The sequence below is a fragment of the Falco peregrinus genome, chromosome 13, assembly GCF_023634155.1.
Source record: "Falco peregrinus isolate bFalPer1 chromosome 13, bFalPer1.pri, whole genome shotgun sequence".
In the NCBI taxonomy this organism is placed as follows: domain Eukaryota; kingdom Metazoa; phylum Chordata; class Aves; order Falconiformes; family Falconidae; genus Falco; species Falco peregrinus.
The window spans coordinates 21,535,216-21,551,851 of NC_073733.1; the positions used below are offsets into that span (position 1 = coordinate 21,535,216).

A 16,636-nucleotide genomic window follows, 5' to 3' on the forward strand; every position below is an offset into this window, starting at 1 on the left:
CGCATCTGTACTGGAAACATCTCGTGTCTATGACCAGCTGGCGGGCAGTGTGCTAGGTGCTGTGATACTGCCTCTGCTTCCTCCAGGTGATCCTTACAGGTGACAGGAGAGCGCTGGTCCTTCCGGCTGCCACCCGCGCTCGGGTGTCCACGTGCAAGTGGGAGAAGGAGCCGAGCACAGACCCTGCTCATTGCGCTGCGAGGGCCCTTGAGGGCCTGCACCAGCAAATGACATCACTTTAGCCTGGCTCTATAGAAAGAGGTTCTAATAAGTTGAAAATTACTAAATTTTTAAAACAAACCACTCCCTTCTGTATAGCATTTAGATAAAGGGTGTATTCTACCCCAGTTAATTTTAGTTACAGTGTCATTGGAAGACTCTTCAACTTCAGTGACCTAAACGTTAAACAAGACACAGAAGGGGGAGAACACCGCGTCTGCTGAATGCCATCCCACCGCTCGCCGTGCCCAGCTGTGCAGTCACCCCCACTGAGGGAGACAGAGTAATTCTGACTTACTGTGGTCTTTGCCGTGATCTCAGCTGGGCGCGTTACTCCAATGGCTCAGGAGAAGCTACGAGCAGCAGAAACACGAGTTATTAATGGGCGCGCTGGGCACTCCTGGATAGCGCATTCACCAGCCAGGGCTTCCTTAACGCTCTGTGGCTGAAGCTGACGTGGCGCTGCCGGCCGGAGCGTGCCGTGCGGCTCTGAGCAGAGCCCCGGGGCCTGGGGTGCAGTGTCACAGCGCACATACAGCTGGCGTCATCTGAAATGTGAAAACATCGTGATTTGCCCCCACACCTGAAGGGCAACATGTGCTATTTAAAAAAGCCTGCTTTGCCGATCAGAACAGGAGAGACAGCACTGTGCCGTACCAAACATCGGCTTCGCTGCTGCTCCTTAGGGTATCGTAAGACTTGTGTACGCTGTAAATGCTGCGGAGCTGACAGTGCTCGTACCACATTTTACTCAGATAACACACAGCAACAGACACTTGTCAGAAGGCCAGATCAGACTAGCAGATGAAGCATAATGGCCCTTTGGGGCTGGTTTTGTTTTCCAACCAGATTTACTTAAAAAAGCAGACCACTTTTTTGTTACAGAAGTGCATGTTAGCTGCTGTAGTCTCAGCTATTGCCTCTTTCCTGTTGAACTGAAACCGACTTACCTAACCTCATTTGTGCTGGAGTTTACAGAAACACATTTTTCTCATTTACTCATCTCTGTAAATGCTAGTTAACACCCCAATTATAAACAGGTCAGAAAAAACAAAGACAGCATTTACTTCATGTATTCACAACACCACAGATACCGCCCGCCCACCCGGACTGTGCGTCTTTACCCGCGGAGCTATGAATGAAGCCTGAACGGCGCAGGGGTCCTTGTTCTTACACTGAAGAGGAGCACACTCTGCTCTGGTTTCTATCACTGACGTTCCCACACAACTCAGTGTGCAATACGCAGCTGTGTCCCTGCCTCAGCTGTAAAACAAAAGCCGAGCAGAGCCCTGGCTCGGAGGTGACCGACCGCTCTAGCGTCCTGCCTGAAGAGGTGACACAGGCTTTGCATCAAGCCAGGGAACTTACCTCGACCCTGAGAGCGCTCTGCCGGCCTTCCTCCGTAGTTTCTTTCGCAATTTCATTACCTTTAATTGTGGGCATCTGAAACCTGAAGAAACAAAAACACAGATGATGATCAAGACATGAATCACTTTTAACTGCTCCTGGCTTTTAGTTCTTAGTCATTCAAGTAAAAACCAGTAAACAAATCTGACATTTCAGAGCAAGCCTTCCACAGGTTTGTGAAACTCGCGGCTTGCTCAAGCCACCACGATGCGTCTGCACATCACAGGCAGCAGCAGGTGAGGAGAAACCCAGACACAGCCCAGGTGGTCCCCGGCAGCGAGCAGCATCACAGCAAGGTCACCCCTCCTCCCCCGTACTGGGGAAGGAACTGGCGGTGCGGGGACAGAGCTGTAGTAACTGGCCGAGTGAGGGTGGCTTCAGCAGGACGGCTCAGAGCCCTCCGTGGGAACGGGCGGAGGGGCAGGTGCACGTACACTGGGCTAAGGCAGGCACGCGCGGTGGTGGAGTGTCACGTCTACTACCAGGTGCCACTGCAAGAACAGAGACCGTGCAACCTCACAGTGATGGGAGGCACCACTCAAGAGTTTTTAGGACGAGTAAGAAAACACGGCACCACCAACTTTTATCATTCAACTCAACATGTAAGTCAAAATGCTCGCACGGCTCACAGGCGGTTTAAGTGTCTCTCTTTCACTTGTTCTCACCACCAGTTAGGAACTCCTCTGCTGTGAAAGTGAGCCAGCAGGACCTGCCTGCAGAGCACTCTGTCCCACCCCAAGGGCCTCACTGGTCTGGGCAACAGGAGGCGTTTGCTGCCAGCTCGGGGGAGGGAGCCAGCCGGGCAGGACGGACTACACAGAGCAGGGACCCGTGGAAGTACTGAGAGGCAAATTCTACTGTGATTTGACAAGAAGCATTTTTAAAATCATGACACGTCCACGGTAACAATACAACAGCCATCCCAAATTCTCTGAAATATTTACTGGGAAGTGCACTGAAAAGAATCTAGGAACTGTGCCTCAAACTGCTGACAATTCAGGTGAAATTTTATTCTTACATTTCAGAAGATTTAAACCACCACTTCCTAGTCACTTCCTTTTCACATCACCAATACCAACCAACCGCCTGCTTCAGTTACAGAATTTCAGTTATTGGGGAAACATGGGGGCAGGGGTGGAAGGTTCTACCCAAGTCTTACCCTCTGTTGCATGAATACATACACAAGATATATGTGAAAAGATCCTAAATTACTCAAACAACATACACAAAGAGCATTGCATGTAATACCACCTCCTCTCAGGTTTCTCTTGGTATAGCAGGTACATTCCTTTATTTTCCCTTCCCGAACCCCAAATTCTACATCCTTTCGTCCACAGCCCCATGTCACACCTGCAACATTGCACAGGCTTTCTCCTGTCAATTCCCTCCTCCTTCCATCCACATTATTACTCTCTTTTTTTTTAAAAGCCACCAGAGCCCTCCTAACCTCTTCCACCCCCTCCTTGGCCTATTCACCATCCAGCTTGGACAGAGTTACAAGAATCTTCGACACAGGCAGGTGTCCGCTCTGGGAGAAGGAGCGGAATCACTGGTGGGATTACAAAGACCACCACATAAATCCAGCCTCAAGGCATCAGTACCTAAGCAGCACTGGCCAGAAGCAGCAAAGGGCTGAGCAGAAGCACGCACTCTTGCAGTGCTGTCACAAGCTACTGAATTCTAAAACCACTGCTCAAGCAAAAAGTCCGACAAACTTATTTTTTCAAACTGTTGGAAAATTCAACAGCACGGGTAGTAATGCATTACCCTTAACACTGTGCGGGTTCAGTCCCAAGGCTCTTCCTCTCTTAGCCAGACCTTGTTTCCACAGTTTTTCTTCTCAGCTAGGTTTCATTGTCCATTGCTGCTGAGAGAGGAAGAGACAATTAATATCAAGAAAGAGACGTTCAAAATGCTAATGCAATTAGCCAGCCACAGAAAGCCGGTCACTCCAGACTTCACATTGGGCAGGGCTGGCTGTGACCACACGCTTCTGCAGCCACCGCCGAGAGCAGGGCTCACACACAGCATCGCACCGGGCTGCGCCGCTCCACGTCCCACACGCCTTCCCGTATCTGTACCTTAGTGGGTAACAACCTACCACAGACATGGGCTTCCAACCACTGTCCCCTCCCTTACATCTTTACAATCTGTGAGGAACGTTTTTCATGTTCCAACAGGTATGGTATTTTTTTCCTTAATTAAAAAGAAAAGAGCATGAGGTGGACTTACAGACCGTTAAAACCTCAATCCCAATTTCAATTTCTGTAATACAAAGTTGCAGAAGTTAATCATTCTACAATATAACGATGAAACCGTAAATTAATTAAACTTTTATCCAGCATTCACTACATACTATCATTGAATAAGTTAAAATTTTTTTTGCACCCTTTACCGTATGTAGCTTTAGGACAATAAAAAACCAGACGCAGCAGAAACCCCAGGTGCCAAACCCTGCCGCCCCACGCTCCGAAGAGCAGCAGATACCGCTCACCGACTCCGAACAAAACACAATCTTACACTGAACTGCCCGCCACAACCAAATAACCCACATCGCTCATTTTAAACTATCGGACGTGTAAAGCTCAAAGGCTTTCACTGCACTCCTTGGAAGAAACACCGTTTTCCTCAAACATACACTGTGAAGTGCAAACATTAATACAGGCCACCAGTGAATACCGAGTATGAGCACTAACAGATACCAAAACATGACCCAAATGCCATGGCCAACGCACTGTGGCGCGGTTTCACACAGCTGACCGCAACGCTGCTCTTCACAAGTGTCATTCCTGTCATTTCCAGCCCCCGCGTGCTGTTCTGTCCCATGAACTGTGACGGACCCTTAGGCAACGTGGGACTAAGTCCTTCTACAAAGTTGGCTACAGAAAATGATTAAAATACTCAAGTACCTGATTATTCCATCCATCCATAAGGTGGAAAAATGAGCCAGCATGGACATGTGCTTTGTCACAGAGTCAGAATCATCATCTCCAGTCTGCTATGAAGAAACTCCTTCAGTCTGTGTATTCAACATAACGTCCAGGAATAAAGCATTAAAATTGTCAAAAAGCCACAACTTTGATCTCAAGATTTTCTTGGAATCCTACGGCCTCCTCCTTTGATTGCTGGACATACAAAAAGAAGTAGCGTAAACAAAAACCAGATGAATACATTCACGTCTGCATCATTTCTGGGGTTTAATACACCACCGATGAGTTCACTGGCTAAATAAAAGCCCGTGGAAATCCTCGATGGATTTAGTATCACACTCTCTTCTTAAAAGTTTTTAATCTATTACTGTTGTCATAATTCAAGTATTCTAAAAAGAAAGGGAAATTAAAGACAGCAGTATTTTTAGCATTTCATTTTGCAAGCTGCTCTTATTACACAGATAGAAAGACAAAACCTACCTGGCTTTTCCCAAAATATGTGAGAAGTTTTATGCTCTACCTTTACTTAAGGGAAAGAATTTCAAAGGAATGTCAGTGTCACATTTGGTAACTGTTTCAGAAACAAGCACAAATCCATTACCTGTAACTTTAAAGGGTTAGTCAAGTAAAACAGCAGTACCTTCCCCTCAGTAGTCTGATAAACATACCTCAGGTAACCTGCTTACTGGAAGTGTTACTACACATTAATTACTGAATAACATAATTAAAAATACCAGGCAAATTTACACAGAATGAGACATTCCTAAACACCATAAATGAAAAGCAAACTCCAAAAAAATTGGAGTGCAAGAGATGCGTTTTATTGTATGCCCGTTACGATGAGTAACACATTTAGAAATAATAATCCCACATAACAGTGACAATCTTATTTTACAGCGTGTACATCATTTTTTACAGCCACATAAAACACGTATTTTTCTAAGAGATTTCCCAAATTTAACTTTCTGAAGTTTAGAAATATAAAAAAAATTTATTCTCAAGGAACTGATTCTCATCTGGTGCAAAAACAAAATATGAACATTATCTGAAACACAAAGCCACAATATAGCATGAAGTTACAATTTCTCATGTGAACAGCTGTGTGCAAACATGAAGCAACTAAAAAAGTAAAAAATACACATTATATGCATAACATTTATGAACAGGTTTTTCATTAAATAGCCCTAGACCAGCTTGTTATATTAAGCGCCATTTGATTTGCAGCATGCTAACACAAAGCATTGTTTAAAGGGATGCATATTTTAAATGTATACACTGTAAACTGAAGATCCACCTCCAAACTCTAGTGGCAGCGTATTTTTCTGGTTAAATACTGCATATATACTTTCTTACAGATTGAAAATGCATGTTTATAGTATCGTATAGAATTTTTTTAAAGAATTGATTAAAAGGTGCAATTTTATGTCTATATTGAAAATTTCATATTAGCAGGTAGGACAGTAACAGTCACACCTGTTAAGAACACTGCCCTAAAGAACTTCTAAGTACTTTGAAATTTAATTAAAAAACCCTACATTTTCAACTTTAATTTTTTAGAGAAGACTTTAAAGTAGCGAGAAAAAAAATCAAGTGTTGAGTCACAACACTATGAGCTGCATCCATTTCATCCTTAAAAAAAAGTCAAATTCAAAGTTAATTTTGTTATATGTGCCATACTGAACAACATTCAACTGCAGTTTCAGATAAAAAAGGGAAATTATATACATACACATCTTTAACCCTAGCACCAGAACACCACCTTTGAGACCATAACATAATGCTGTATTTTAAACATCATTTCCTGCAATAAAATAGGTTAGCAGCTTTGAAAACCATTAAAGAAAATTGCTTGTTGGACCTAAACCAATGAAGGAAACGAGAAAGTTCCCCAATGAAATGTTTAAAAAGGAAATAAAATAAAATAAAATAAAATCCCCCCCTCCCCCAATTTGACCAGTTCTGGAATTTAATTTCTAGGCACGATTTTAAAATGTTATGATCAAGTGACTGACTAATACTCTCCTTTAAAAACTGCACAAGAAGTTAAGACTCGGTTGCCTTTGCAAACAATTTGTAAATAACCCCACCATGTATCGGAACTGTTTTCATATTGGAGACAAATGCTGTTACTGACAAAATGGGTAACACAGTCATCTTCGTTTTGTCTTCTATCACTTAACAATATGTAATACTACTAATTTGAAGACATTCATCCATCTTTCTGCAAATTTAAGACATTCATCCATCCTTCTGCATTCTGTAGTGCTCTTTAGGTTCTGATAAGCAACAATCATAGGGCTATGAGATCCCCTGTCAACCCTAATACTTTTAAGACTTTTAATACAAAGAATGTAAAGTTATGATTTAATATCAAGCTTTGAAACCAGGAGAAACAGTTCATGAGATATTTTTTTTTTCCCCAATTAGCGTATCACAGTTTCTAAATTGCTTCCTTCTTGAGATCATATATTACATTATGGCCTCTTTGTGGTGCCTCATTATATGCTGATTTTTTTCAGATGGTCTACGGAATCCCTTTTTGCAATACTCACACCTATGGGGATAGTCTTTTGTGTGTATTGATATTACATGTCGTTTAAAGCCTGACGCATCCGTAGTGCTATATTCGCAATACTGGCATTGATAAACTTTTCTTCCACTGTGGGTCTTCATGTGCTTCTTAAGTTCATTCTGCTGCCTAAATCCTCTTTTACATCTTTTGCATTTAAAAGGCAGGTCCTTGGTGTGAACTGAGAGGATATGCCCACTAAGTACAAAAGGATCTGATGTTTTAAAGTCACAGTGTCTACACTGATGTATCTTTTTACCTTTATGGGTTTCACTATGCTTTTTGAGCTCGGATGGACGATGGAAGCCTTTTTCACATACCTCGCATTTGTGGGGAAAATCCTTTGTGTGCACTGAAATAATGTGTCGCTTCAGGTCACTTGAATTGGTGCTCTTATGGTCACAATGTGGACACTGATGAGTCTTATGCCCTTGAAACAATTCTGTGTGCTGCTGCAGTTCCTTCTCATCTGTAAACGCCTGGGGACAGTGCTCACATTTAAAGGGCAGATCAGTCCCGTGTTTGGTTTTGATGTGAGTTTTCAGATTGGACTGATCAGCACACCTGAAGACACAGTGCTGACACTGGTATGGCTTTTCCCCAGTGTGGGTCCTCATATGCTTTTTCAGCTCTGATGGGTGACGGAATCCTTTCCCACACTCCACACACACATGAGGGAAGTTCTTACTATGAACTGCAAGCAGATGTCTATTGAGTAGTCCCTGCTCTGCAGTTTCATAGTCACAGTATTTGCACTTGTGTAGCTTAGGCTCCTTGTCCCTCAGTATTAGTTTATTAGAACTCAACGGGCTTGCTTCTCTGTATCTTCTCGTATATTCTGTAAACTCATGGGTTTTATCAACTTTATTTATAAGTTTATGGCTTTCCAGATGATTGTGGAAACTTACTTTTTTGTTAGTTGTAAAGTCACAGTCTGTACACTGGTATTTCTTCTTAATCATATGATCTGGATGATTCTTCATATGCCTTTTCAAGAATCCTCTGGATTTAAATTTTTTCCCACAAATATGACAAGGGTAAACTGTTAAGGGCTGTCCATCAGGACCTATTATAACAGCTGTTTTTAAACAAACAAAAACAAGTTATGAAGGAAACAAATTTACTGATTAAGAAGCTTTAAATCAGCCAACTGCTGTTCAGATTCATGCACTTACACTTGCAGCAGACAAGAGAATGGTTCAGTAGTTTAAAAACAAGCAATCCACAGCACCTATCGTTTATATAGTTTTGTTTTAGAAACTGCTCAAACAGACCAGTAATACCGTATGTGCAGCAAGTATCTCCATGATTGCTTTTTAATAGCTTGCAAAATTCTAACGAATTGCATCAGTCCTAAGTGTATTGACTCCGAATAGCAAAAAATATTAATCTTCTACACACAGAATTGGAGGGGGGAAGGACACAGGAAATACGCAAAACATCATTTATATTTTTTAATTCTGCTCAGTTTTAAAAAAAAAAAAAGAAGGAATAGTACAGGAGTAAGTGCCACTCCATGACAATATGCATAGCCATACAGTGTTTACCTGTTTGCCATTGCCTGGCCTCTCCTCTCCTCCTTTTCTTGGTTTTTTGTTTTAGCACTCTATTAGTGCTAATGCTATCACAAATCTGCAGGTACTGTGTTGCATTACCGTTTTTGTTTTCTAATCGTGTATCCAAGTTATTTCCTAGAAACAAAAATTAGACACCATAAAAAACCTTAAACAACGTTTTTCTTTGGGACTGATGACTGGAATTGCACAGCAGCATATCTACTTCTTTTAAAAAAAATACTGCCCATTCCTCTACAATGAACATATATATTAAAAAAAAGAAAAGAGCACCACTATAAAGCACTATCTATGTTTGCTGGCAGAAGCCAATAATATTTTTTAAACACTGATTAACTTTCAAATGTATTCCTTGATTTCTCATACTTTCAAGACCTTAATTTCTTCTGAGTTATGCTGGTTGTTTCCTTTTGTTTAACTTGGGTTAATCTCTTAACAACTGCATTATCTCTTTTCTGACTACAGAACTGTATTAAAAACCTGGCAGATCCTCCCAACTTCCCCACCCACTCTGAAGTCCTACAACACACCTAGAATTGTTTTCATTTCAAAATAGTAGAGAAAGACTGTAGAGTCCTTCAGCCTATACTTTATGGGTAATTTTCTGCATTGCCTGATCAGGAGAATTGACATGTTTGTATTTTCCAAGCCAGCAAGTTAGTTTAACGTGGTACCAAGGACTGTTACATGTTCTTACCTGCCGCTTGACCATCTTCGTATCTTCTGGGTAGCCTTCTTTCGTCTCCTGCAGAAAATGGTATTTTAGTCGTTATAAATTAATTTTTTTTTAAAGACGATGCCTTTGCAAGTCTGATAATGAAAGAAAACTAACTTTAAGGCTTAACTCTATCCAAACTGAGACGTGCGGTTCAGAATCAGTTCAGTGTTTTGTAATTATGAGCCCCAGGAAATAAAATCACATCTCTGTAAACAGTTAACATCCACTAAAGCTGTCTTTGCGTGCTTACCATGCTGACTGTCTTTCCTGCTTTTCATAATTACTATGCTTGTTTCTGCACACTTTTAACCTCATACATAACCTCCACAGAAACAAGGTTATCTGAAATGTACCATTTGTTCTTGAGATCAAAGTACTTTATCTTTCTGGAGTAGAACTAGGCTGATTAAGACGACTTTATCAGCTGCTCAGCACTCATCTGTATGAGGCACTACAAAGTTCTGGGAGATGCAGAAGGAACACCTTAAAACTGTATTCCTCATTTTGGATTAAAGCGTTTACTGCTACGTACCAAGTCTCTGTGGTTCTAAACCACTTTATCAGCCCAACTACTGAGCTCACAAGTACCACACCAACGGATTTTAACTGACTACCTTGGTCACTTAATTATAACATGAACCATGGATGACCTGATACTCTCCTAACAAACATTTAGTATGCCAAAATCCGAGAAAAGAATACAAAGTAAAAGAACATTCAGAATTTGCAGTATGTCCTGATAAGACACTTCTGCTATTTGAAGCATGGCTGCAGAGAACAAATTACCTTTTTTCTTTTTGTTTCTAACCTGAAGGACTAACAGGCTTAGAACAGGTATATAAACTGAAATTACAAGGAATATGTTTACCCATTTATTCCTACTTTTTAAAAGTTTTTTCCCCTTCCTCCTAGCTGATGTAAAATACTTAAGGTTGTTCTTCTTTTTACAAGCTCTTCCAAGAGCCAGATTAACCAATCACTGAAACCCACACATTCGGTGCATCTGAGTTAGGATCAGGAACAGTATAAATATTCTCCTAACAGCTTTCCTTTCTATTTCATAAACTCAACATACAGCAATCCATTCATTATATGCAAGACAATCAACTACTAAAGTTATCCGTAACATGTTCGACAGGCTACCACTGGAAAAAAAAAAAATCAATGTAAAAATGGAACTGTTTTTCATACTTAACTGCAAAAAACCTAAGGACCTTATGTGTAAAAACGTCATGAATGACGTCAAAACATTTTTTCACATCATTTCATCAACTCCACTAACTGACACTGCTAAGAGATCAGAAGAATCTGTTTCCAAACCCTTAGAACAAGGCGAGAGATTATCACATTTGCACGGAGATTCTGAAAGGTAGATTAGGGAGAAAATAACGGAAAGGATTTTTAGAAAATAAGCATACAGCTTCCTACCGTAAGCAGCAGCCCAAGCAACAGGGACAAAAGTTTTATTCACGCCAGAGTCTTCAAGCTGTGTGTCTGGTAGTGATGTAGCTTCTTCTTCACCTACAATAACTTCCATATAAACTTCATCTGCTATTTCAGCACAGCCTGGATTAAAGGAGAAAAACACATTTTTAATTTTATTCTGCTCATCCTAAATTTTCCTTCATTTAATTTGCTCCCACTCTGATTGATACCCGTTACAAATTACTTTTCTTCCTTTGGCATTTAGAGTCACCCATTCCCTTACGGGATCATTGTTTATTCAGACATTCCTTAAAGAGAGAAAACACGTATCAATAAATATAAATCCAAGACATGTATCAACATAAATTCAAATATACAAACTTATAAACTTGTAACTGATGACATTTATTTGCCACTTTGCCAGAAAGCTGATTAAACAAGGCAATTCACAGCAGGAAAACAGAAAAATGAGAAATTTGACTAACCTCATTAACTTCATCCATGGACATGTTAAATTTAATATAAATAATGAAATGATTGCATACAGTATGCACAAAGTGCATTTATCCACATCAATTAAAAAAATAATTATAGCCTGCTTTTTATTTTTAGTGAAGATGAGCTTAGTTTTCTACTACTTCAGGCTGAAGAATCCTTCAGAAAAATTAAAAAAGTCCTTGAGAATGATGTTTTATATTGTTGTACAAAACAGCATGAGAAACAAAAACGTTTCTTATTATGCTTACTAATATCTTCATCTTCCTGAGAAGAGTCCTTAACAGCCATGTAAACCATTTTTTCTCGCTGCATTCTACCAACACCTCCTTGATCAATTACTCCAGCTACAGAATGTCCGTTGTGAAAGTCACTCTCTGTGACAATTTCTGTCCCACCTTTAACAAAAAGAAGTTACACACATTAAATAAATAAGAAAGCCACTGTCAAGATTAATTTCAGTATTTTTCCCTTATTTACAGCAAAGCTATTTCATAAAATTCCAATTAAATGTTTTTACATCCATGTCTGTCATAAGATCATGCAAATTTGATACTCTGCAGCAGGTAAAGACAAAGTCTCTCAGCGTGTCCTAATAAATTCAAGACTGAACAACCACTACCCAGGAAGGATCACGAGCCTTTTATGCACGCTAGCAGTGACCTCAGGTGTGAGTGGTGACATGCCCGTGCCCACCAAAACAGTGACTGTAATTCTCACCTTGTAATTTTCACACACAGCCTTTACATTCTCCCTTGACATGTGAACAGCTTATTCTTACCCCTCTTCCCTTTCCGAAACACTATTTCGTCACCTTGCAAAAAATGGTTTTTAGGTAATTCTCCCCACAAAGATTCTAACGTGTATGTCCCAGGCTCGTGACACGGGATTAAGTAGTAACTTACACTGGCATCATACTTCTCAAACCGTGACGGTGCTAATGCTACTGCCAATTACTTCAACAAGAACAATCTTGTCTCGAAAGACAGACTAGCAGGGATGTAAGGTGCTGCACCAAATCCCCGGATACAACGCAATCTGAAGAGTAAGAGGCAGAAGCAAGGAAACAAGACCTGCCCACACGGTCCTGCTCGGGGTGACTGACAAGCTTTGGCCCCCTGACTGCTCGAACAACCGTCAGGGGGCCAAAGAGCAAGTTCCAACCTGGAACTTGATATTGATGCTTGAGTCTGAGAGAGGCGGCAGATAAATATTGATGTGCATAGTCTTCCACATATCTCGGGGACTGAACGGGGAGTAGAGAAGCTGCAGGTAATGGCAGAGCAAGCCAACACCTGGTACACCTTATTTACTACTTATTTAGTAGTTCTGTAATAAATAGTCCTTATTTACTACTACAAATGGTCCCAATGAAAGATACTCAGCTAAGTGGTTGAGTCCAAATTAATTCTTCCTGCTGCTGCATTAGCAGTCTGTCCCTTGAGACTCACAAGCCATCCCCAAGCAAGAAACTGGGCCTGGTGATTCAGGTAGGCACTTGCAGATGACAGGAATGCTGCAACAGATAAGGAATGACAAGATGCTGCTTCTCTAGATCCTTTGCCCATGGTCTTGGGTATTCATGCTAAATGCACATGGTCTTCATAACCTTCTTCTCACACTTGAAAGGAATTAAGGATCAAATACTGGAAATACCTGGGCCTTACAGAAATACTCACTAACCTTTAGCCAAATCAGACACTGTCTATTCCAAACAGGATAGCAACACGTGTAAAGTTACTTTGGCGACCTTGTGACGGACTTTACGAACAGGCTTCCAAATCTACACTGCATCATCTTGCAGAAGATACCAAGCAACTCGTAAGACAGTTTTAACTAATCCTGAACCTACCCTGGCAGTGCAAACCGAAGACAACGGCCCTATTAGCTAGCAGTCTGGTCATTCCTGGAACAATCCTCTTCTGCCATTAACTTGAGCTGAAAAGATGACTTGTGTCTCAAGAGCAGAAAAATAAAGGTATCATACAGCCAGATATTTCATGAAGTAGCAGTTCAAGCTACTTGAAAAAAGGCGTCAGGACTGTTACTAATTGGAGGACTTTGCTGATCTAATCCATAGCTCTATTTAAAGTTGAGACTTTCACAGCATAGCCAGGCCAACGCTACCGGTCCGTGGGAGGTGAATTCCCCTCTCAACTCCAGGAAGAACAGAATCAGGCTGGTTTGCGCTGCGAATGGGGCATGCCCTGTGAATGGTGCTGGGGCTCCAAGCCAGCTATGCTCCAGTGAGGCAGTTTCAGTACCTAAATGCAAAGGGTAACATGGAACGAGCCAAAGGTTTCAGCTCAGAGGACAAATGGCAGGGGAACGCTGCTTTTACAAGTCACGAACAACAGAACATGGGCTACCTGCACATCTGCATGCAAAGCACCTGGAAGTGCTGGGTCTATCCCTTGTGAAAGAGAACTGCAGAGCAGTTCTGAGTTTCCTAGTTAGGTTTGGACATGACTGTATGCCTAAAGCCCCAGCAGTCTTCCCCTCCCTGTATCAAGGCCAAAAACCGTCCAATGAAAGGAATCTACTCTAGAGGGTTTTCTGTGCTAACACACAGTCTTACAAGCATCAGAGAAAAGCAGCAGCTGAAAAACAGTGGCAGACACCCGACCACTTCTACATTTGGGCTTTGGCTGCCTGAAAATAAATCCTGCTAATCAAGAGAACTTGAGACCAATACACACCCAGTATTTAGTGCATACAGGCAGCCTCCACAAATCTCACAGTCTACGGAACATTCCAGTCAGTAGATTATATGAAATTAAGAACAAATAACAAGATGGCACTGAAATACTTCATACTACTGGAAGAATACATAAAATTTAAAAGGTACCTATTTCAACATCATCTTCAGCTTCAGCTTTAAATATGTACACTTTGATAACTTCTGAACCAAAACCATCATCTTTAGCAACATCATCATTTGTCACCTCAGTACTGATTTTCAAGGGAGTGCTTCCTATATGGTCCAATTTTTCTCCAACATCATCCACTGTAAAGAGAAGAGAACAATAATGAGGTTCAAACACATTTTTAAAAAGTCAAATTAATCAGTAGTATGATTTTCTCCAGTATTACCCCCATGCATAATAAAGGTTTGTATTCATAAATTACTTTTACAAAACAGTTAATCTCAAGATACTTAGAAGAGATTCCGGAAGTTCAGTACTCATTGTACTGCAACTCAGGACACAGCAACAGTTACAGAATGAACAACACAAGAGGGAGCTTGTCATCAAAGAGAATGTGGTAATTGGTTGTGTCTGAAACTACTACACTTAGAAAGCAAAAATGTATCAAAATTAAGTAAAATTAAACACCTGTCAAAAATGTTTAAAATTAACCCAGAATTGCCTGTTACAGTCTAAGAGTTCCCAAAAGTTTCACTACTCTTAAGATACTGGTGACTAAAAATTAGTAGCTGTGTGAAGAGGGATGACTCAAGAGTATATTCCCAGTAAAAAAGGTGCACATCAGAAATTTGACTACACTTTCACTGTAAAAGGAACTGTGATTTTATCTACTTTATCACTTGAAAACATATACATTAACGAAAACTACTGTATAATATACAGCTGATTAAAAGATGCAGTGACAATAAATCCAAATACTACTATGTGAAACTGACTTCTCATCCTTTATGTATCCATCTTAGTCACTCTGATTATTTGGTCCATATATTCAAAATGCTCATTTTACTTATACAACAAAAAGTACATTCGAACTACGAAAAATGCAGAATTAACACTATTTTGGTAAAAAGGGTATTCACATAGAAATCCATATATATATATATATATATATATATACACACACACACCCCAAATTGCCAATACGGAGACCACTGAACTAGGCTTCTTTCTGGCATACATACTGCCAACACACTTCTCTTGGTGGATAAAATTAGCTCCTGCGCAGATGGCCAACACAAACCTGTGCAATGCTTAACACCCACAGAAGTCCTCTAAATAAAGAGGAATTCCACAAAATGTAAACAAAATCTGAATTAAATACATTCCAGGGAAACAGCAATTTAATGCATACATAACGTTAAAATAGGTGCATACTAGGTAAAAAAAAATAATAATCGTATTGAAATGACAGTAGCTTTTCATGACTAAGACCAGAGTCTACCCCACGCAGCCCCCGAGGGCTCTGACGACTGGGGAAAGCCTGGCTTACCTTGGGATGGCTGCAGTGGTTCCCAGTCCCGCTCTAAGCCCCCTGCCCTCAGTGCAGCCATGGCTGCTCTTGAAGAGCTGCTTTTAACTGCCCCAGGCTACAGCCTGGTCTACCCAGCTACACTGGAGTTAGTTTAAGCTTTTCTGAACACTCTAGGCAGTTGTGTGAGGTGGTTCAGAACCTGCTAGAACAGGAGCAGATGCCTTCCCTGCAGCAGGGCAGGAATCCACCACAGCAATCCCAAACTAAGCCCTTCCCACTCACGGACAGGACTCCCCAGAAACACCTCTCTAACACGTAGCGGGTGTCACCCCCGCACTGAGGAACCTTATTCCCATTTCACAAATCCTGGACTGCACCAGAAGAGTATAGAAGTTATTGAGGACAGAACTAGACATAATGCAGGTAAGTACAAATAACTCTTTGATTTCATTTTGGAACCTCTGAAATGCATATATTTTGATGAAAATTAAACTGAAAATATTAAAAATGCTGTTTTAGCTGTTTCTTTTTGTAAATAAGAGATTCATTGCATTGCCCGAAGAATCCCAAACTTGGATCAGCAGAAAAAAACAATTTTCTCAGGAAAAGTTTGGTTGGTTTTTTTTTAATTAAAAACATTCTAAATCTCTATTAAAATCGATGTCAGCAACATCAACACCTCAGTCTGTTAGTATCTGACATGTACTGCCTGGCACTCCCGTTAACTTGCAGCACAATAGGAACAGTCCGAGTATGAATAGCACAGATGAGAACGCCACAACAGAGAACCTGGCATATTCCTTCGACAAACTTAAAGTTTACCAGCGTTAGATTGTTAGTGTATCTTTATATCCAGTATGGGAGTGTTACTGCATCTGCTAATTGGTATTTTTTATGCTGACAGAATGGATTTAGAAGAGAGAATTATGCAACCTTTACCAACAGGAGAAGGGAAGATGCTAAAAGATACTTATCTCGGAAAAAGTACTTCCATACATTTACTGTGTTTGAATTTATTAAAGACCATTTTCTTTTCTGCATGGCTTTTAATGTTTATAGAAGTTTCTTATTCATATTCTTCAAAAGGATACACATATGTTTAATTTTACTACAATGAACG

At 40.7% G+C, this 16,636-nt stretch overlaps 1 protein-coding gene across 8 annotated transcripts in view; it reads right to left on the bottom strand.

The window, feature by feature from the left end:
* Positions 1-16,636, bottom strand: part of ZNF711 (zinc finger protein 711) — a 61,654-nt gene that overhangs the window by 10,459 nt on the left and 34,559 nt on the right. For 5 of the 8 annotated variants that reach the window (XM_055817876.1, XM_055817880.1, XM_055817873.1 and 2 more), the window contains 8 exons: positions 14,186-14,344; positions 11,589-11,735; positions 10,846-10,983; positions 9,397-9,444; positions 8,673-8,816; positions 3,394-8,203; positions 1,588-1,669; positions 518-767 (listed from right to left, as the gene is read on the bottom strand). In XM_055817876.1, coding sequence (XP_055673851.1) covers positions 7,026-8,203; positions 8,673-8,816; positions 9,397-9,444; positions 10,846-10,983; positions 11,589-11,735; positions 14,186-14,344 — 1,814 coding nt within the window. In that variant the 3' untranslated portion in view covers positions 518-767; positions 1,588-1,669; positions 3,394-7,025. The remainder of the gene's footprint in view (positions 1-517; positions 768-1,587; positions 1,670-3,393; positions 8,204-8,672; positions 8,817-9,396; positions 9,445-10,845; positions 10,984-11,588; positions 11,736-14,185; positions 14,345-16,636) is intronic. The other 3 variants (XM_055817878.1, XM_055817879.1, XM_055817881.1) reach the window with 3 other exon arrangements.